This window comes from Phocoena phocoena, chromosome 1 (assembly GCF_963924675.1).
Source record: "Phocoena phocoena chromosome 1, mPhoPho1.1, whole genome shotgun sequence".
Taxonomy (NCBI): Eukaryota; Metazoa; Chordata; class Mammalia; order Artiodactyla; family Phocoenidae; genus Phocoena; species Phocoena phocoena.
The window spans coordinates 43,949,327-43,970,646 of NC_089219.1; the positions used below are offsets into that span (position 1 = coordinate 43,949,327).

The 21,320-nt window shown below is 46.0% G+C and overlaps 1 protein-coding gene across 1 annotated transcript; it reads left to right on the top strand.

Annotated features, from left to right (window-relative positions):
* Window positions 1-456: 456 nt before the first annotated feature.
* On the top strand, window positions 457-18,644 carry SHISAL2A (shisa like 2A). The gene is given in 4 exon segments (XM_065882854.1): window positions 457-545; window positions 7,998-8,137; window positions 18,404-18,493; window positions 18,496-18,644. Coding segments are annotated over 4 exon segments (393 nt in total). The 5' UTR covers window positions 457-531.
* The last annotated feature ends 2,676 nt before the right edge of the window (window positions 18,645-21,320 follow it).

Below are 21,320 nucleotides of genomic sequence, written 5' to 3' on the forward strand. Positions count from 1 at the left end.
AGCGCCTAGCACAAGGGCGAGTGCTCAGCGCAGATGTGGAATTCAAGCCGGTGGCCTCGATTCCCGCTCTGCCACCCCGGACATGCGCTGTCTCTCTGAGCACCCAGCGCCCTAGTGTATAAACTGGGAACGTAGTGGGGCCGGTGGGGGACGCTGGCAGAGACGCGGGCGGCTCCCTTTTCCCGGCTCCCGCCCGCCTTCCCGCCGCTCTCCACGCCCTCCTCCTCCCTCTCTCTCCCTCCTCCATCTCCCCTCCTGACGAGCCCTGTCGGCGTACCTGGTCGCCTCCCTCCGTACTCGGGGACTCTAGGTCTCTAACCGCTGCGTTTCCGCGCCCCTCGCTGTGTCTTCCTCGTCTCTGCGTCAATCTCTGTCTCTCTGCTTATCTCTGCCTCTCTCCTTGTATCTTTCTCGTGCTCAGTTCTGTCTCCGTCCGTTCGTCTCTCAGCGGCCGTCTTCGGCTGCGGCTTCCGCGATCACAAGTACTGCAGCGACGCCCCGCACAGCTTCTTCCCCTGCGAGCACAGCTACATGTGGTGGCTCAGGTACCGGCCCTGGCCCTAACCCCACCTAGAACCCCACTCCAGTCTTAGCCCCCGTGCTCCATCCTTGGCCCAGCCGCCTGCTAAAGTCTCAATCCTCATCCAGGTGCCCACCACAACGTCAGCACCGACACCCACCCAGTCGTTACCCTCTCAGGCTCTCGCCCTGTCACCAGCCCAGCTCCCCCTGCGGCCGCTTCTCTGCTCCATTCCCCCATTTTGACCCAACCATTATTCAGATCCATCCTTGAACCTCACACCAACTCCACCCTGAAAAGCCTTCACTTCGTCTCCACTCCAAACATCATCATCCACCACCCTCAACCCAACCTCAAACTACATAACAAGCCCCAGCCTAACAGCAAACTCCCATCTTGCAGCCTTCACAGGATACCCAGACTCCTCCCTTATCCAAGTACCCACCAGGGTCCCCTCCCTAATGCCATCATCAGCCTCATCCCTGACCTAACCCACTCCCCAGTACTTACTCTATCAGCAGCCCTAACCTCCGCCTCAGTCCTCCCTGCAAGCCCACCTCAGCTCTCTTCCTCACCCCAACTCCAAACATTATCTAGACCTACATTCAAACCTCACTCTCAAGCCTTAATACCTCACCTGATGCTACACCCCAACTCAACCCGAGCCTCAGCCCAACCTCAATTCTTTTGTTCCCCCTCATATTTAGTCATTCTTTCAGCCACCCCTTCCTGAGGCCTTAGCAATGCCAGACCCTGTGGTGAGTTCTGACCTAAGGCAGAAGACCAAAGACTCAGAGTTGCCTCCAACTTCATAATGAGGCAAGGACATGATGCCACAGCAGAAGCCAGATCGGTGTAATTTGGGTGAATCCCCACCACAGGACCTCAGTTTCCCCACTAGTTCAGAGAAGCAGGTGGTTAGGCCAGTGCTGACATTCCTGGAACCCAAGTGTGGGACTGAGAGGGTAACAGGTCTCAATCTCTGTGGGTCTCCAAAGGCCTCACCCAGAGAATAAGACCTGACCCTGAGCCTGCTCTGGGAAACAGGCATCAGCGAAAATGGAGTGGGCTGCCTCAGTAGACAGTGATCTTCCTGTCTCGGGAAGTATGTGACCAGAGGCTGTATGCCTGCTGGGTGGGAAAGGACAGTCTGCCTCTGAAACCTCTCTGAGCCTCTCTCTTTTCATCTATCAGATGGGGAGGATGATTTCTGCCTAGGGCAAGGACCAAATGAGATCAAGAGGTAAAATCAACTTGGCATATGCCACTAACAATTACAGGTATTATTGGTTTTCTAGACTGCTCAATCTGTAATTCCAAAGGATCTTCAGATGGCCAGGTTTTCAGATCCTGCACATTTGGCTGCTGTCACCTGGGGAATTATATTCATATATTCTCTGTTCATCCATATTTTCATTCATTCATTATAGCCTTTGCTTTGTGCCAGGTGCTAGGCTAGGCATTAGAGACACAGAAATCAATGATTCCCTCTCTGAGGAGTTCACAGTCCATTTAAAGAGATATGACGTGCATCTAAAATATAACAATGGAGTATTTGCTGAAGACCCACTGTGTACTTAGTACTGAGCTGAGTATTGAAATATGACAGCGCTGACCTCCCTTTGAGGTATGGAAGCAGTGTGGAGCGTTGGGGCTGGTTAGAACCTGGTCCAAACTTTGGCTCTGTCCCTTATTAGCTATGTGAATTTGGGCAAATTATCTCCGAGTCTCTTTTGTTATCTTTAAAATGGCAATAGTAATACCTGTCTCATGGAATTATTGGGAGGATTAAGTGCAATAATGCATGTGAAAGTGACTAGTGCATATAGTAGGTGCTCAATAAAAGGGAGTTCCCTTTCCCTGGTTCATAGGTGGGGAAAGTGATGCTCAGAATATGAAAGAGAATTGTCCAAGATCTTCCAACAACGTCATGGTACACTGAGATTTAAAGAACATTACCTAACACCATCCAAGGGCTAGATGCATTCACACATTCACAACCCTGGCACATCTTCTCTCCATCTTACAGATGAGAAAACTTGAAAGAGGTTAAGTTACTATCTTAGAGTACCCCAGTGAGAGGAAGTGGCAGAACTGGGATGAAAACTCAGGCTTGTCTGGTCCCAAGCCCAGGCTTGAGCTGCTGCACAAATGTCTAAATCTAGCCTGGCTCTCATAACCTGCTCTACTCAGATCACTTGAAAAGATACTCACTGACCTTCTGCTGTCTTCTGGACACTGTTGTAGCACTTGGAGACACAGAGATGAGTAAACTCCTCAGCACCCAGCCAGGATCCCATCCCACTACTACCACCCCCTTCCCTATATACCCCTTGGGGTCCCTCTCCTTGCCTTGGACCCTCTTGAGACATAGAGTGCTTTAGTGGCTCAGACAGTGAGCTAGAGGGTTGGATGGGGTGATCTCTGAGGTCACATTGCATGTTGTGTGCTTCCATTCTATGACCCCAAGGGCAGCTGAAAGGTTCTAGCCTGCAGGGCTGACTCTTCCTAGGCATGGCTATAATATGGTTCGTAAACATCACAGACAATTGCAAAGTGGAGGAGGGAAACTGGGGTCCTCAGGACATTAAATGATCAGTATACTCCAAACCCTGAAACAACCCTTCCGGCATGGGATGTCAGAGCCCCACCATTGCAGGGTGGAGAACTTGTTTTGTTCTGGACTCCATTTGGCCCTTTTCATGAAAGCTGGCCCTTAAAAACATGAAAATCAGCAGGTAAACACTGTTCCCTCGGGTAGTGCTCAAGAAGAATTGCTGTCTTTAAAAGCATGTCTCAGGACTTCCCTAGTGGCACAGTGGTTAAGAATCCACCTGCCAATGCAGGGGACATGGGTTTGAGCCCTGGTCCAGGAAGATCCCACATGCTGCGGAGCAGCTAAGCATGTGCACCACAGCTACTGAGCCTGTGCTCTAGAGTCCGTGAGCCACAACTACTGAAGCCCGCGCGCCTAGAGCCCGTGCTCCGCAATGAGAGAAGCCACTGCAATGAGAAGCCCATGCACCGCATCGAAGAGTAGCCCTCGCTCACCGCAACCAGAGAAAGCCCACGTGCAACAATGAAGACCCAATGCAGCCAAAAATAAATAAATAAAATAAATAAATTTATTTTTAAAAAAAGCATGTCTCAGGAAATGAAGACTCCCTGTGGAAATGCAGCTGGTGCTATCACATGTCTGGCTGACTTTCCAAACATCCTTTATCAGTAGTTCTGTTTTACTTTTTTTTTTTTTTTGCAGTACGTGGGCCTCTCACTGTTGTGGCCTCTCCCGTTGTGGAGCGCAGGCTCAGCGGCCATGGCTCAGGGGCTTAGTTGCTCCGTGGCATGTGGGATCTTCCCGGACCAGGGCACGAACCCGTGTCCCCTGCATCGGCAGGCGGAGTCTCAACCACTGCACCACCAGGGAAGCCCCAGTAGTTCTGTTTTTTATCAGGATGTGAGCCAAAGGTAGCAGCCTTGCTGGAGGGCAGAACTGGTGGTCAGGCACTGTATATACACTATCTCATTTAATCTTTATGGACACTTGGTGATATAGTAACTTTTATGAATGAAAAAAATGAAGCTCAAAAGGTGAAGGATTTTTCAGCTAAATGTGAGAGAACCAGGATTCACACTTAGAACTGTCTGACTGAAAAACCCTAACAAAGGGGCTTCCCTGATGGCGCAGTGGTTGAAAGTCCGCCTGCTGATGCAGGGGACACGGGTTCGTGCCCCGGTCTGGGAAGATCACACATGCCGCGGAGCCGCTGGGCCCGTGAGCCATGGCCGCTGGGCCTGCGCATCCGGAGCCTGTGCTCCGCAATGGGAGAGGCCACAACAGTGAGAGGCCTGCGTACCGCAAAAAAAAAAAAAAAAACCCTAACAAATGTTAGACCCTCCCTCCAGTTCTTTCCTAGAAGTCATAGTGGATTACCTATCTTTCAGAGTCATAGATCTGTGAAATCCTAGAAGGCTAGCAGCTCTCCAATCCAATTTCCCACCATAGGCAGGAATCTAACTTCATTGAAAGGTGGATTCATCCAGGTCTTGTGCAAACCTGTCCGACAATAGGAAACTTACCACCTCTTGAGGCAGTACATTCACCATGGGAAAACTCTGATCATTTGAGTTCATCTTATACTGAGTACAGATTTTCCCCCTAGGACTCTCCCTTGTTGTTCCCAGCTCTGTCCTTGGGAGCTTGTTCCTCCGTTCCGAGACAGACCATCAGAGCAGTGCCCACTACCTGACTGACCGCTGATCTGGAATATATCCCTCCAGCTTTCTCACCCGCTCCTCAAAGGATCCTACTTTTACAGGGCTTTTTCCAGCTAGGTGCCCATGGATGCCCCTTGTAAAGGGTGTGGTCCCAACCTGAGCACGAGTCTTCCAGATAACAGCCTTATAAACAGTGAGTGTATCTCAAGAAAGGAGATAACACTTAGTTAAATAGTAAACTAAAAAGTAGTAAACTAGTCCTAAAGAACTAAAAAGTACTATACGCTCAATGTGGAAAATGTTGAAAGGACAGGAGAAACAAAAAAGGAAAGCAACCGTGAGAAATCCAGTATCTTAGCTTGGGCTCCCCAGAAGACTTGGAAACAAGGATTTGAGGGCAAGTAGTTTATATGACCAGCAATCCTAGAAAATACTGGTACAGGGTGGGGAAGTGAGATGGGAAAGGGAAGGAGCTAATGATGGTGTTACCAAGCAAGTCACCACCAAGGGCCACCAGAGCTTGAACTGCTGAACTCTGCCAGCCAGTGTAGAACTTACTCTCAGAGTCATCCCATCTGAGGGCCAGGAAGCTGGGTATTTACATACCAATTTCTTTCAGTCATTGACTGTGTGCTGGAGGGAGAAGAGGGGCATTAATTTTCCTGTACTTTTGACCTGTTCAACGTGCAGACAGAGACTGTTCTGGGCCCAAGAAAGCCCTCAGACAAAGAGATACATTTGCGGGCTTTTGAAACCCTGGCCAGAATATTCCACAACTGTAAGACCCAATGGGACACAGACAGGACATCCACAGCCTGTGCTACTCCCAGAGACAGCCCGTTAGCATTTTAGTGTATTTACATCCAACCGTACCTATGTTATGTTATGCATGTATATGTTATGTTTATTTATTTAAGTTAGGACTACACTATATAATTAGTAGTGGGTCCTGCTTTTTTCACTTAACATTATCTCATCAGAATTTATCCTTACGAAATTGAGCTATTTGTAATGAGGTGGATACACCTAGAGTCTGTCATACAGAGTGAAGTAAGTCAGAAAGAGAAAGACAAATACTGTATGTTAACACATATATATGGAATTTAAGAAAAAAAATGTCATGAAGAACCTAGGGGTAAGACAGGAATAAAGATACAGACCTGCTGGAGAACGGAGTTGAGGATATGGGGAGGGGGAAGGGTGAGCTGTAACAAAGCGAGAGAGAGGCATGGACATATATACACCACCAAACGTAAGGTAGATAGCTAGTGGGAAGCAGCCGCATAGCACAGGGATATCAGCTTGGTGCTTTGTGACCACCTGGAGGGGTGGGATAGGGAGGGTGGGAGGGAGGGAGACGCAAGAGGAAAGAGGTATGGGAACATATATATATGTATAACTGATTCACTTTGTTATAAAGCAGAAATTAACACACCATTGTAAAGCAATTATACCCCAATAAAGATGTTAAAAAAAAAAAAGAATTTATCCTTGATCTTAAATATTATTTGAAAACATGTTTTTAATGGCTCTATACTATTCCACTGCAGGGATATCCAATAATTTATTTAGCCTTGGGGAAACACACTCTCCAAAGCTCTAAGGTGTTTCTGTTTAGTGGAAGTTAGCCATCAGCTAGCTGGGAGTGAAATCCAACAGAAATGGCAAGGGCAGGAATCTGAGGCTGGGGTCAGGGCTGGGGGTGGTGCAGAAAAGCTGCAGGAATCACAGGCAGAAAGGGCACACAAACAATCCTGGTGCTACCTATCCCCTCCTATTGGGAGAACATCCCACAGTGTTTGACACAAAGTAGATACTCAATAATAGTTGCTAAGTGCCTACTATGTGCTGGAGCTTGTACAAGGAGAGAAAAAAGCCAGTTAAACATGGTCTCAGTCTCCCTACAAAGAACACATGAGGAATATGTTGAACTTCTATGCACCAAGAATATTACATCTATCATTCATCCTCACTACCACCTGTGAGGTGCTGTGTTTTGATCATCCTCACTTTTCCGACAAAGAAGCTGAGGCTCAAAAGGCTAAGTAATTTCATCAAGATCTCACATCGAGTTAGGTACAGACCTGGGTCCTAAACTAGGTGGGTCTGTAAGAGTTCCAAAGCTCTTTGTTCTTTCCCTACCACATTGGGCTGCCTGACCAAGTAGGAACTGCTAAAGGCCCAGAGTAGGTGTCCTGGCTGGGTGGGCCTGGCCTGGAAGAAGAAGAGAAAAAGAGGACCCAGGAAAGCGTTGAGGAGGAGACATTTGAGATGGGCCTTCAAGGACAGGTGAAATTCTGATGTGGGGAGATGATGGGAGAGATCATGTGAAACAGGAAAGACAGTGGACCCCAAAATGAGCCAGAAGGTAGTTGTCTGGAGACCAGGTGACCAAGGCCTGACTTGGGGCAGAGGCAGTGAGGTTGTGGGGTGAGGGACCAGCAGCAGGGAAGTGTTCTAGACATGGAGTCCACACTGGTGTGATGACCCACTAGAGACTGGGTCAGAAATTACCTTGAAGCTGGAAGGACAGCGGGTATTGAACTAAGGCCTTCTATGTGTCTTGATTTTTGATAAATTTATTTATTTTTGCCTGCATTGGGTCTTTGTTGCTGCGTGCAGGCTTTCTCTAGTTGCGGCGAGCAGGGGTTACTCTTCGTTGCAGTACGCAGGCTTCTCGTTGTGGTGGCTTCTCTTGTTGCGGAGCATGGGCTCTAGGCACGCGGGCTTCAGTAGTTGTGGCACGTGGGCTCAGTAGTTGTGGCTCACGGGCTGTAGAGCACAGGCTCAGTAGTTGTAGCACACGGGCTTAATTGCTCTGTGGCATATGGGATCTTCCTGGACCAGAGCTTGAACCAGTGTCCCCTGCATTGGCAGGCAGATTCTTAACCACTGTGCCACCAGGAAAGTCCCTTGATTTTTAAGAAACAGCAGTGTGGGGAGGGCTCTTTAAGATCATCTCTAGCTTCCTGAGGTGGGAGCAGGTTGAGGAAAGGAGAGGAGAAGAAAGGGAACACATACTGAGTCCCAACTACATGGTGACACTGAGCCATGTCAAGTTATGTATGTGGTGAGTACTTGCCACATAGTTGATGCTCTTTCCCATGCTTACGCCCAGAAAACCTGTTTAAGGCAAGGAGAGACAGAACAAAAGTTAAAGTCGGCTGACTCCTATAACACCTACAATACTTCTCTTATAACATGCTGCTTCCCAAGTCCTTTCCTGACCCTCTGCTCCCTTATGGTTTTCTCTCCCCAGTATTGGTGCTCTTGTGGGCCTGTCCATAGCAGCAGTGGTCCTCCCGGCCTTCATTGTCACCGCCTGTGTGCTTTGTTACCTGTTCATCAGCTCCAAACCCCACACAAAGCTGGACCCAGGATTAAGTTTACAGACTACAAGTAAGAAAGAGGTCACATGATTTCCTTGTATTCAGCAGGTTAGCACCTTTGCAGAGGGGAGATATTTAGAAATTATGTTCGGAACGTTTGCCTCAAAAGTGTTTCTGGAATATTCTGAAGCAGCAGCACATTTCTCAGGAGATTCATGATATGAACATTTCCATCCCAAACTCTTCCATGTGCTCATTGTTAATCAAAATAATTTGATTATAGTCAGCATCCTATTTGTTACAGGAAGATGTTATTAAACATCCTACAATATATAGGACAGCACCCTACAATAAGGAATTATCTGACCCAGAATGTCAATAGTGTTGATGTTGAGAAACCCTAGAATAGAGACTCCAGAAACAGACTAATTAAAGAATATAATAACATGAATAAAATGTTTAATTTTAAAAATGAGGGAAATATTTGCAAATTTGTCTACATCAAATACAAATAATACAAAAGATACCATACATAAAGTTAAAAAACAAGTGGTGGACTGCAAAGATATAAATACACACACACGGTCAATCCTAATTATTTGCAGATTCCATACTTGTGAATTTGCTACTTGCTAGAATTAATTTGTAACCTCAAAAATCAATACTTTCAGTGTTTTTGAGGTCATGTGCAGATGTGGATGTACACAGAGCAACAAAAAATTTGAGTTGCCCTATCACACACATTCTCAGCTGCGGTTGAACAAGGAAGGCCATGCTCTGCCTTCTTGTTTCCGCTCTTATACAGTAAACAAGTGTCCTTTTCGTGGTATATTTAGTGCCACATTTTTATGATTTTTGTTGGCGGTTTCGCTGTTGAAAATGACCCCCAAATTAATGCTGAAGTTCTGTCTAGTATTCCTCAGTACAGGGCTCTCATGTGCCTTATGGAAAAAATACATGTGTTCAGTACACTTTGCTCAGAAAGGAGGTATAGTGCTGTTGGCCATGAGTTAAATGTTAATGAATTAGCAATATATATTAAATAAGGTGTTTTTAAACAGAAACACACACAAAACAAAGTTATATATTGATTGACGACAAAAATGTGACCAGAGGCTCACAGGAACCTAACTTTGTATTTCCCCAAGGAGCAATAATTCAGTATTCACTAATTCAGTGTTTGTGGTGACTTTTTAGAACATAACTACAGCGACTAATGAGAATCAACTGTATCTAAAATAGAGACAGGATTGATATCAAGAATATATAAGTATATCTTTGAACAAGTGAGAAAAACATAATCCACTAAAAAATACAAATGCCCAACACACATGAAAAGATGCCCAACCTTACTAATAATCAGGAGAATGCAATTTAAGGATGACATACCTTTTTTAAAAATGATTACATTGGCAAAACTCCAAAAATGGATCACATTAATAGTGAGAAGGTTACATGGGGGAATGGATACTCTCATATACCACTGATAAGAATAAATTGGTAAAACCACTTTGTAGAGCAATTTGGCACTATCCATTTAAACTAAAAATGTACATACCCTATAACTCAGTAATTCCACTTTTCTAATTATCTGCCTTAGAGATATAGTTGCACTAGGAGAGGACTTGTAAAGATGGATTCCATGACAGCTTGTCACACTGGAAACAAACTAAATGTCCATCAGTAGAGGAATAATAAAATATGATACTGCAGTTAAAAGGAATGAATTAGCTCTAAATAGACCATCTCATTTTCTTTTCACAATAACCAGGCAGAGTACAGAACTTATTACTATCCATTTTACAGATCAGGAAACCGAGGCCTCAGTCACCTAGTGAGTGAGTGACAGAGCCAACTCTACCTCCACCTTCCTTCCTCCCCTTATCCCTGTGCTGAGAAAGGGAAGTCCCTACTTTATGCCAGATACCATTTGAAACTTTACATGCACTGTCTTGTCTAATTTTCCAAACTACCCCAGTGAGGTAGGTGTTATTATCACCCATGTTACAGATGTGAAAACCAGGTTCCAGGGAGGTCAGATAACTAGCCCAAGGGGTCACAGTTTGTAAATTGCAGAGCTGGAATTCAAATATGTGTGTTTTTCTGCCTCCAAAGTCCTACTCTTTCTACCTCACCAGGCCAGGTGTGTGGGGTGCTTCTGCCTGTGCCCTGCTCCCTTCATCTCTCCCCACCCTGTCCCCTGTAGCCTTTCTAACTCAAGGGAACACAGTTCACCTGTCTGTCGATCCTGTGAATGAAAACCACCCTCCTGCTTTTCACTGCTCAGCCATCAGCTGGGTTATTCAGTCACCAGGGTTTGACACAGCTTGTGTTCTTGCTATTTGCTTCTTATTTTTCAGATGGAAAATGCATATCCTGACTATTCACTAAATGACAGTTTTGGGCTCTCTCTGCCTTTTGCCCAAACTCAGCTCTTAGCACCTCCCTTTTTTCTTCATTAAGTGCTGTCCTCTCCTTCCTCTGAACCCACAGCATCAACCCAGGAGCCTCTTGTCCCTCCTGCATCTGAGACGTTTACAGGCCACTACCTTACACTCATCAGAGCTTGCCCCCTGACACAGACTTTCATCTGTTTCCATCTCCTTCTCTGGTAGGACATGTAGAGAGATCCTTAGCCCCATTATACAGGAGAGGAAATCAAGGCTCAGCCAAGGGAAGTGAATGGCCAAGTCTACAGAGCTGATGAGCATGTACTGCTGGGATGTCAACCCCGATCTCCTGACTCTAAAGCCCACGCTCATTGCACATGGTACCTGGGGTCCTGATCTCTGAGTCTGGGGGCAGGGACGGGATGGGGAGTTCCTTGGCAAGAGCAGAGTGGAAATAGAACAGAGCTTCTGAAGACAGGCTCCTTCTGCTGCCCAGATGTTCTGTACTGTCCCATTACCCCCACCCGACCCCATCCCTCAAACTTGGGATGCAACAAAGACCGTAAACTGTTTTATTCTCGTACTTTGTGAGGAACTAGCTTGATCAGAAGGCTGACCGAGCTTCTACGTTTGTGCTAGGCACTATGCCAAGGACTTTAAACATATTATCCCATTTAACCCATTCAACTACTCTACCAGGTGGTTATTATCAATCCTGTTTTACAGATGAGGTGAGTGAGGTAAGTGTGGAATTGATATTCCAACCTAGGTACCTTTAATAAGAGACAAAAAGTGGGGGAAAAAAAAGAAAGACAAGAGTTCAGTTCTCATCCTCCTCTGAAAAGTGTTGGTGGGGATATCATTAATCAACCATTCTCACTAATTCATAGGGCTCCTAGAAATCAAGTCTGATGTTCTCACTGTATCAATGGGTTGCTGAGGCCCAGAAAGGGACATTCATGTGCCCAAGGTCACCCAGGCAACTGGCCAAGCCTTTGCCTCCTGGGCCAAATATCTTTTCCTGTATCAGGTGCTCTTACCTTCCAGGTTCCACTTCCTTGGAGCCCACTGCTTTTTTTTGTTTTTGTTTTTGTTTTTTGCGGTACGCGGGCCTCTCACTGTTGTGGCCTCTCCCGTTGCGGAGCACAGGCTCTGGACGCACAGGCTCAGCGGCCATGGCTCACGGGCCCAGCTGCTCCACGGCATGTAGGATCTTCCCGGACCGGGGCACGAACCCGCGTCCCCTGCATCAGCAGGCGGACTCTCAACCACTGTGCCACCAGGGAAGCTCTGCTTTTTAATTAACCACACTTGGGGAGGTAGTACCCATGACCCAAACAAGCCTCAGTGATGGGTCAGTCTTGACTCATCTCCAAGCAGGGAGAGAATCTGAGAACTCCTTTCCTGGCTGGTCACTACAGGCTAAGCTCCCAGGTAATGGGGGGACTGGCCGAAAGGTCCCTGGAGAAAGGTAGGAAAGCATAACCCTGGGCTGGGTTGTCAGAGAACCTGGCTCTAATCCTGGCTTTGTCACTCTCATTGTGTGGCCTTAAGCAAGTCACTTCTCTCTGGGCCTCAGTTTACTCTGTAAAATGTGTACAATAATACCCACCAAGAAAGCTGTAAACCTAGAGGTGATGCTTACATAGGAGCTACTTAGTCTCTGATACATGGTAGACTTTTAACAATGAGTAACCCTCATTTTTATTATTATTAGGCACTTAGATTTTTACATGTTAGTCTCCTCAACCTGTCTGTTAATATCTCAAATATAGGAACCATGTCTTAAGCACCTTTGTATCCCCAGCACCTAACAGAGTTCCTAACCTATACTAAGGGTATGCTTGCTCTGTGGAAAGAGCCCAAGCTTTGGAATCGAGCAGAATGGAAAGTGTATCCTGGATCCAATAAATACCTGTGTCAGTGCTAACCTTCTCTGTCTGGGCCTCAGTTATTTATCTATAACATGGAATAATAACACCCACCTCAGAGACTTGTTAGGAGAATCAGATAAGATTGTTGTACCGGCGTGTTTTAGCCAAACATGGATCTTATTGTAACTTGAAAATTGAACTTTTTATATTTGCCTTTAAGCATCCTCCTTTCCAAGTGCCTCTTGGCTAGCACCTTTTTAAGACAGAACTCCCTCCCCCAGGCTTCAGGCACCACTGAGGGATTTTAATAGCTTTCATTATATATTAGCCAGAGGAAGAGGCAGAAATATATATGCGTGCTCAAGAGTTGGACCATTGCCTATTCCACTGGTTTCCCTGGAAGGGAATTGAAGGGTTGTGGAACTGAAGGCCCTAGGATACATATGTGAGGGAATCCGTGGGATCTGGGAAAGATAATCACATAAAAAAGACATGCTGGGTCCACAAGTTCAGTATGAACCTGCATTGTGATGTATCTGCCAAAAAAGGGTGAGTGGAAGCTCAGATTACATTAACAGAATTATAGAGTCTGGAAGCAAGAGAATGGCGGTCCTTCTTTACTCGCAGTTGAATAGAATGCATCAGCTGTCACAGCTCAGAGGTAACATTTTAGCATCCACTCCACAGGTTCCCAACTTTGGGTTCCAAATATATCACCCAAGGGTCCCCAAATATAGCAATGAGGATTCTTGAGCAATTTCCAATATTTCAAAGGTTTTACTGGGACCAAGTTTCTTTGTTTTGAGCTAGAATTATATTAGTCCAAGGAGGGTAATTAGCATGGGCTCTTTCCTGCTAATCAGAACTCTTTAATAGAAAATGGGAGGGGGGGAGCTAGTACCTAATAAAGGCAGTCTATTATACAGACAGAAATCCTTTACAATTTGGAATTCCAGGGAAAAGAAAGAGGAAAACAAGACCAGCCCTACTTTCTACCCCATTTTATAGAATAGTAACTGAGATCCAGAGAGGAGAAGAAGTTAGCCCAAGGTAGCACAATGATTTAATAGCAGAATGAGGATTTGAGCCAAGGTTTTATAGCTCCTAGAAGCCCAAGGATTCCCCCTGAGCCCTGACTGCCAGCTGCTCAGAGACCCACAATTTCAGAGGAACCTTGGCCAATCAGAAGGTGATCAGAGGCAGGTGACCAGCTTGGTCTGAGAAACAGATTATGTGAGTATCGGCTGAAGAGCTGGGGACATTTGGCCTCAAGCAAAGGAGTCTCAGGGTTCACGGCCTAGGACCTCCAGTCTCTGCAAGGCTACCCTGGGGCGCGAGGAAGAGACATTTTGAGAGAAGCCAGAGAACAGAGTTGGGATCAGTGGGGGAAGCCTTAGGAAGGCAGATGTTGATTCAATAAAGCTGGGTCTTTCTTAGAATAAGACCTGAAATACTTTTGTAAAGCGCGCCCTCATCACCATAGTCGTATTTAGTTCATCAATTGTAACTCTTGGTTTAAAAAAAAAGAGCACCCCCAAGCCTGGAAGGTAACCAGGAAAAGGCTAAATGTGGGACTCAGTGAAAGAGATTCTTGCATTGAATAGAAGATTGAACTAAATCCCTGTACCAAATGGAATGCCTTAAAATGCAAGCTTAAATAACAAAGGATCCCAAAGAATCTGCAAAACAGGCACAGAGAGATGCACAAAACAACCTCCTAGACCTAATGAGTGCATTCAGCATGGTCATAGTATGTAAGGTCAGACCCAAACATCAATTGTATTTATATATACCAGCAACAAACAACTGGAGACCAAAATTTTAAATATAGTATCATGTATAGTCACTCTGAAAAAAATTAAATACTCTGGTATAAAACTAACAAAACATGTGCAGGAGCTATACGATAAAAAATACGAAATGTTAATGAAGAAAAGCAAAGAAGACTTAAATAAATGGAGCTAGAACACATATTAAAGCCACAATGAGATACCACTTCTCATCTATCAGAACCCTAAAGTAAAAACACTGACAATCCAAAGTGAGGACATGGAACGACTGGATCTCTTATATACTTCTAGTGGGAATTAGAATGGTATAGCCACTTCAGAAGACAGTTTGGTGTTTTCATAAAGTTAAACATACTTACTATATGTATTAGTTTCCTATGGCCACTGTAACAAATTACCACAAACTTGGTGGCTTAACATAATAGACATGTATTCTCTCACAGTTCTGGGGGCCAGAAATTCAAAATCAGTTTTGCGGGGCTGAAATCAAAGGCTCCATGGGTGAATCTGTTCCTTACCTCTTTCAGTTTCTGGTGACTGCCAGCATTCCTTTGCTTGTAGCTGTATCACTCCAATCTCTACCTCTGTACATCACTGTCTGTGAGTGTCTATCTCCCTCTGCCTTTCTCTCTCTTTTTAAAAAATATTTATTTATTTGGTTGCACTGGGTCTCAGATGCAGCTTGCAGCCTCCTTAGTTGTGGCTCGTGGGCTCTGTAGTTGTGGCATGCATGTGGGATCTAGTTCCCTGACCAGGGATCAAACCCTGACCCCCCTGCATTGGGAGTGTGGAGTCTTATCCACTGCACCACCAGGGAAATCCCTGCCTTTCTCTTATAAGGGCACTTGTGGTGGCATTTAGGGTCCATCCAGATAATTGAGGATAATCTCATCTCAAAAGCCTTAATTTCATCACATCTGCAAAAACCATATAAGGTAATATTCACAGATTCCAGAGATTGGGACCTGATATCTTTGGGGGTCACCATTCAACCCACTACACCATACAAAACAGCAATCACACTCCTAAGTGGTCCTAGAGAAATGAAAATGTGTGTCTGCACAAAAACCTATATACAAAGGTGCATAACGAATGAACTGTCAATACACATAACAACTTGAGTAGATTGCAAGGGTATTAAACAGAGTGAAAAAAGCCAATCTCAAAAGTTGTACACTGCATAATTCCATCTATATAACACTTCTTAAATGACAAAATGATAGTGTGGAGAAGGGGTTAGTGGTTACCAGAGTTAGGTTTAGGAGGAAGGTATGACTATAAAGGGAGAGCATGAGAAGGTTTCTTTGTGGTGATGGAACAGTCCTTAATCCTGATTGTGGTCGTGATTATATAAATCTACACATGTGATAAGCTTTCATAGTACTATACACCAAAAGAAAAGTCCATATAAAAATGGGTAAAATTGAATAGGATCTGTAGTTTAGTCAATTGTACTATGTCAATGGCAGTCTCCTAGTTTTGAAATTACTCCATGGTTATGTAAGATGTTATCATTGGGGAAAGCTAGGTGAAGTGTACAATGGAACTCTCTACTATTTTTGTAACTTTTTGTGAGCCTTAAATTATTAAAAATAGAAAGTTCAAAATAAAACAAAACAAAAAAGGAATTTTTTGGTTCTGTAGATGAGAAGTCCAAAAGTAGGATGAGCTTTAGGAATGGTTTCAATAGAAGTTCACAATGTCCTCATGCTTGTGGCTTTGTCCTCTGAGATTCTCTCAGCTCTGCCCTCTATCTTGTGTTGGCTTTCTCCTCAGACTGATTTTTCCCATGGTAGTAAGTTGGCTGCCAGCAGTCCCTGGGACTGTGTGCTTTTTGTTCCCATCTAGCCAGGAGGAGAAAGAGGGAGCTATCTCTTCCTTCAACCAGGAGGAAAAAAAAGGCCTGACCTCTACCCTGATTGGACTACCTCAGGTCCTGTGCCAACCCTAAACCAATCACTGAACCCAGGGAAATGCTATGCACTGACTTCTCATCCCTGTAGCAAAGGAACAGGACTACTTGATGGGCTGGGATCAATCAGGCCCCCCCGCTGGAGCTGAGATGGGGCCAATCCTACCCAAACATAATTGCTATTACTGGGTGGGAAGAGGTGGAATGGATGTTGTGTAGCCAAGTCCAATGTCCCATACAACCTCCTTTTTTTTTTTTTAATTTAATTAATTATTTATTTTTTGCTGTGTTGGGTCTTCATTGCTGTGCGAGGGCTTTTCTCTAGTTGTGGCGAGCGGGGGCTACTCTTCATTGTAGTGCGTGGGCTTCTCATTGCAGTGGCTTCTCTTGTTGCAGAGCACAGGCTCTAGGTGCGTGGGCTTCAGTAGTTGTGGCACGCGGGCTCAGGAGTTGTGGCTCACGGGCTCTAGAGCACAGGCTCAGTAGTTGTGGCTCACGGGCTTAGTTTCTCTGCGGCATGTGGGATCTTCCCGGACCAGGGCTCGAACCCGTGTTCCCTGAATTGGCAGGCAGATTCTTAACCACTACGCCACCAGGGAAGCCCTACAGCCTCCTTCTTGAAATTCACTCTTCCCTTGGTTTCAGAGGCACCATTCATCCTCGGTCTCTTCCATCAATGGGTTTTAAAGCATAGGAGTTTTCTAGACAAAGAAGGTATAAAATGTCATTCCAGGCAGAAGAAACAGTAAAAGCGGAGACCCAGAGATGTGAAGGAATGGACCCATTCAGGGAACAATGAAATTTTGGTATAATAAAGCATAGAGTTCTTGAGGGAAGAGTAGTAGTAAAAAAGCTAGAGAAGGGGTGATGGGGCTAGTACATGAAGAACCTTGAATGCACCTCAAGGATCACAGGTAATGGGAAGACATTGAATGCTTTTGAGAAAGAGCAGTACATGGACTCACTTCACCTTAGAAAGATCTCTCTGGACTTCCTTAGTGATGCAGTGGTTAAGAATCCGCCTGCCAATGCAGGCGACACGGGGTTCAAGCCCTGGTCCGGGAAGATCTCACATGCCGTGGAGCAGCTAAGCCCGTGCGTCACAACTACTGAAGCCCGCATGCCTAGAGTCCGTGCTCGGCAACAAGAGAAGCCACTGCAATGAGAAGCCCGCGCACTGCAACAAAGACCCCAAACAGCCAAAAAAATAAAATAAAGAAAAAGATCTCTCCAGCTATAGCCTGGAAGGTGGACTGGAGGGGACCCAGCCAAAGGCTGTCTTGCCTGGGCAGAAGAAAATGAAAGCCTGACCTAGTGTGGTGGCCTTGAGGATGGAGAGAATGGGTGGATACTGCAGATAGTGATTTGGTGGAATCAACAGGACCTGGTGAATTGCTTGACTTTGGAAAGGGGGAGGGGGAGGAGGTGTGAGAGTTGACTCACATTTCTGGCTTGAACACTTGATATACTTTTTATCCAAGAAGGCAGGAATGCTTAATTGTGTGAAATGCTCCCGATAAGCCAAGGGAGACAATAACTTATAAGTACCATGGGATTCAGTGACAAAAAGTTTTAAGTTCTGTTGAGGGCAGAAACCAAGTAAGCTGCAGCAGAATAAGTCATGAATGGGAAGTGGGATATGATAAGGCCAAGTGAGCTTCCTATCAAGCTCAGGCATAAACGGAGGAGAGGATTAAGCAGCCAGTGAAGAGACTCATGAAATCTATTCTTAAAGCCGAGAATAATATATGTTTTTAAAATTTCCAGCACTTCCCTGCAGGCTAGCTGTGTAGTAAGCCCGTATCTTCACCTATAAAATGAGTGTTAGTTTTTTTTTTTACATCTTTATTGGAGTATAATTGCTTTACAATGGTGTGTTAGTTTCTGCTTTATAACAAAGTGAATCAGTTATACATATACGTATGTTCCCATAACTCTTCCGTCTTGCGTCTCCCTCCCTCCCATCCTCCCTATCCCATGCCTCTAGGTGGTCACAAAGCACTGAGCTGATCTCCCTGTGCTATGTGGCTGCTCCCCACTAGCATATATATACTACCAAATGTAAAATAAAATGAGTTTTTAATAGTACCTACCACACAGGTTTATGGTGAAGGTGAAGTCTTCATATGTACTAACAATTGTTTATTGTCTGTCTCCCCCATTAAACGTTAAGGTCATGAGAAACATTGACAGCTCCTAGTTCGTGATGTGGTATATTGTTAATGAATATTTGTTAAATGAATGATGCATTTAAGACTCCAAGCGCAATCCTGCCCACGGTAAGCACTCAGGGGAGTTCAGCACGTATGATCCTGATGGAAAGAAGGGCTGCAGGAGGAAGCCCCATGCCCTCGGCTTGCTGTTTTCCAGACCCTGATGAGCTACTGCCTGACCGCCAAGGCGGGAACATGGGCAATTCAGTGGAGGTGCCAGGAGTGAGTCCTCTCGGGCAGAGTCACCCTTCCTGAACCCATGGCCGGACTGCAATGGAGAGCAGGCTGTGGACCCCAAACGCGTCCTCCAGCACTGCTTCATGGCTACAGTGACGGCCGGTGACATTCCAGGCAGCCCTGAGGAGGCCCCTGTCCCCAATCTAGACCCAGCTCCATAAACACCCAATAAATATCTCTACACCATCCTCTTCTGGATTCTCTCTTCTCGGTAAAAAGGTGAGGCTGGGGATAATCAAAGGGACTTTGGAACCTAGTGGCATAAATGAGGGCTTTTCCAAGCAAACCCACTCAGGTCTTACTGTGGATCCAGCCATAGTGCTCTGCCTGGCCCACTGTGGGCCGAAGGGAGTTTAAACATGGGTCCCCAGTAAAATGGTCGTAACAACTGCAGGTGATCAGGGAGAAGCCTGGGGCCTGTGGAGACTCAGAGGAGCCCCTCGCCTAACCTGGGGAGTCAGAGAATTCGGACCTGGTCTTCCTGCCACAGAGCAGATGTACTTAGGAAGCCCAGGGAAGATGACCAGGACCCAGGGGCAGGTGACTCGTGCCCCTCCAGCAGCTCTGTGTCGCTCCTGGAGTGAGTCCCTTGCCAAGGAACAGAAGGAGAGGGAGTGTAGAGTACATACACAGGGCCCAGCCATGTTTAATATCATTCAGTTCCTCAGGTGAATGAAAGAGTGAATGATCGCGTGAGTGAGGGAACGAATGGTTAATAGGCTCCACAGTGTGGCCTGGATAAAGTTCCTTAGTCTATCTGAGCCTCAGTTCCCTTGCAGGGTCATGGTGAGTGTTCAATAAGTTGATGGATATGAACTCTCTTCCTAAACATGAAAGTGCTACAAAAACTCCAAAAATTACAGGTGAGTGTTTTTCAAGATAACTTAGTAATTAAGAGCAGGGACTCTGGAGCCAAATGCCTGGTTTAAATCTGGCCCCTGCCCTTACTTGCTAAGTAACATTTGTGCGTAATCATCTGTACAAGCAGGGATAACAGTAATATCTATCTCGTAAGGCTTGGGGGGGGATTAAATTACTTAGTCCGTGCAAAGCATCACACTTAGAGCAGTGTTGGCTAACGCAGAGCACTGTGTTAGCTATTATTATTGGGTTTTTAAAATATTATTAGTCTGATAGCAAAGGAATCTTCGGGCAGGATGCTGACTGCCTCCCCTCTCTCCCAGCTGCTCTCCTTATCTCAGTTTTGGCAATGGCTTTAGGCTTTGCCTTGGGGGCGCAAGGCAAAGATGGGGAGACTCAGTAGCCACTGAAGGCAGCTCTTGACATTTCTGACAGTGATACGACTCACTACTGGATTTGGCAACAGTAAAAGGGTCACTCTTAGATATCTGTGCATGGGGCCTGAACCAGCCAAGGGTATATGATTGGCAGCAAGACAGGGTGAGTCACCTCAGAAGTGCCCTAGGCTGCAAATCGAGAGATTTTGGTTCTGGTCTTGCTTTTTTTGTGGTCTTGTGTGTGTGTGTGTGTGTGTGTGTGTGTGTGTGTGTGTGTGTGTTATTCTCAGCACTCTAAACCCAACACCTTTGTCCCCTTATTGTCCATTCCGTGGTGTCTATCCTGTGCCAGGACCTGTGCAGGTTACCAGAAACAACAGGGAATCAGCCACAGCTCCTGCCCTCAAGGGGTTCATATGGAGGGTGAGGTGGGCACACAAAAGGGCAGTGGGCCCAGTGGTGGCCCTTCATGCAGCTGGAGGGAGGAATAAGTGATGTCTGAGCTGCATCATCAAAGATGAGTCAAAGTTTCCAGGTGAGACAGAGTCAGAAGAAATTATGGCCAGAGTACAGCCTGTTCAAAAACGGTGAGAGAGAGCCTAGCACAGCCCAGGAATTGCAAGTTATTTGTTGTAGAGACAGCTTAGGGTACCTGTGTGTGTGTGTGTGTAGCAGGAATGGGTGATACGTGGGAGATTTAGTCACTGATGCTCTATGTGACCTTTCACAGCACAGATCCTGTCTCTCTCCTTGGTACCCCCATTAGGAAAATTCTGTTTTTCTCAGGACACTTTCTGTGCTGGCCTTCTGGCAGGTTACAAGGAAGAATCCTATAAAGACCTTATTTTTAGGCTGTTCGTGGTCTGTTAGGGGGAGATGATCTGTAAATTCTAAAAACTCAAGTGGTCATCAGTGGCCTCAGCCCCTGGTTCTTAAACTTCGGCCTGCATCAGGATCAGCTGGAGGGCTTGTTTAAAACACAGATTGTTGCTCCCTGCCCCCACCCTGCCCTCAGAGTGTCTGATTGGGTAGGTCTGGAGTAAGTCCTCAGAATTTGCATTTCTAACTGGTTCCAGGTGATGCTGATGCTGCTGGGCTGGGACCACCCTTTGAGCACCACCGGCCTGGAAGAATAAAGAGAATTCGGAGCTGGGGAGGCTAGGAGGAGACCTCACACTGAGCAGGGCTGAAGGCCTGGTAGGTTTTCCCCAGCCAGAGCCTCTGTGGATGGGGTGGGGATAGGTGGAAAGTAGATTTCTGTGCTGCCTCTGCTGACCTACACATCCCAGGCCCCATAAAGCTCCTCCCCCACCCCCCTCCAAAAAAGCTACATCGCATCACCCTTGTTCAGCTTCTCCCGTTTGAATTCAATCAGCCCCCAGAGCTGGCTCACGATGGGGTTGGCTTGCCTCAGTCCTAGGTTGGAAACAAACTGCCCAACCGGTGGTGCAGGAACCCCCTCCCCCAAGGCAGCCAAGGAGGAAGGAAGCCGGGTGGGCTGACGCACAGACAGAAATAGTCTGAGCTCACCGCTGCTCCCAAGCACACATTGACCCGCAATTATTTCTTGTAAATTGCTTTCCTGGTTATGTTCCGAAC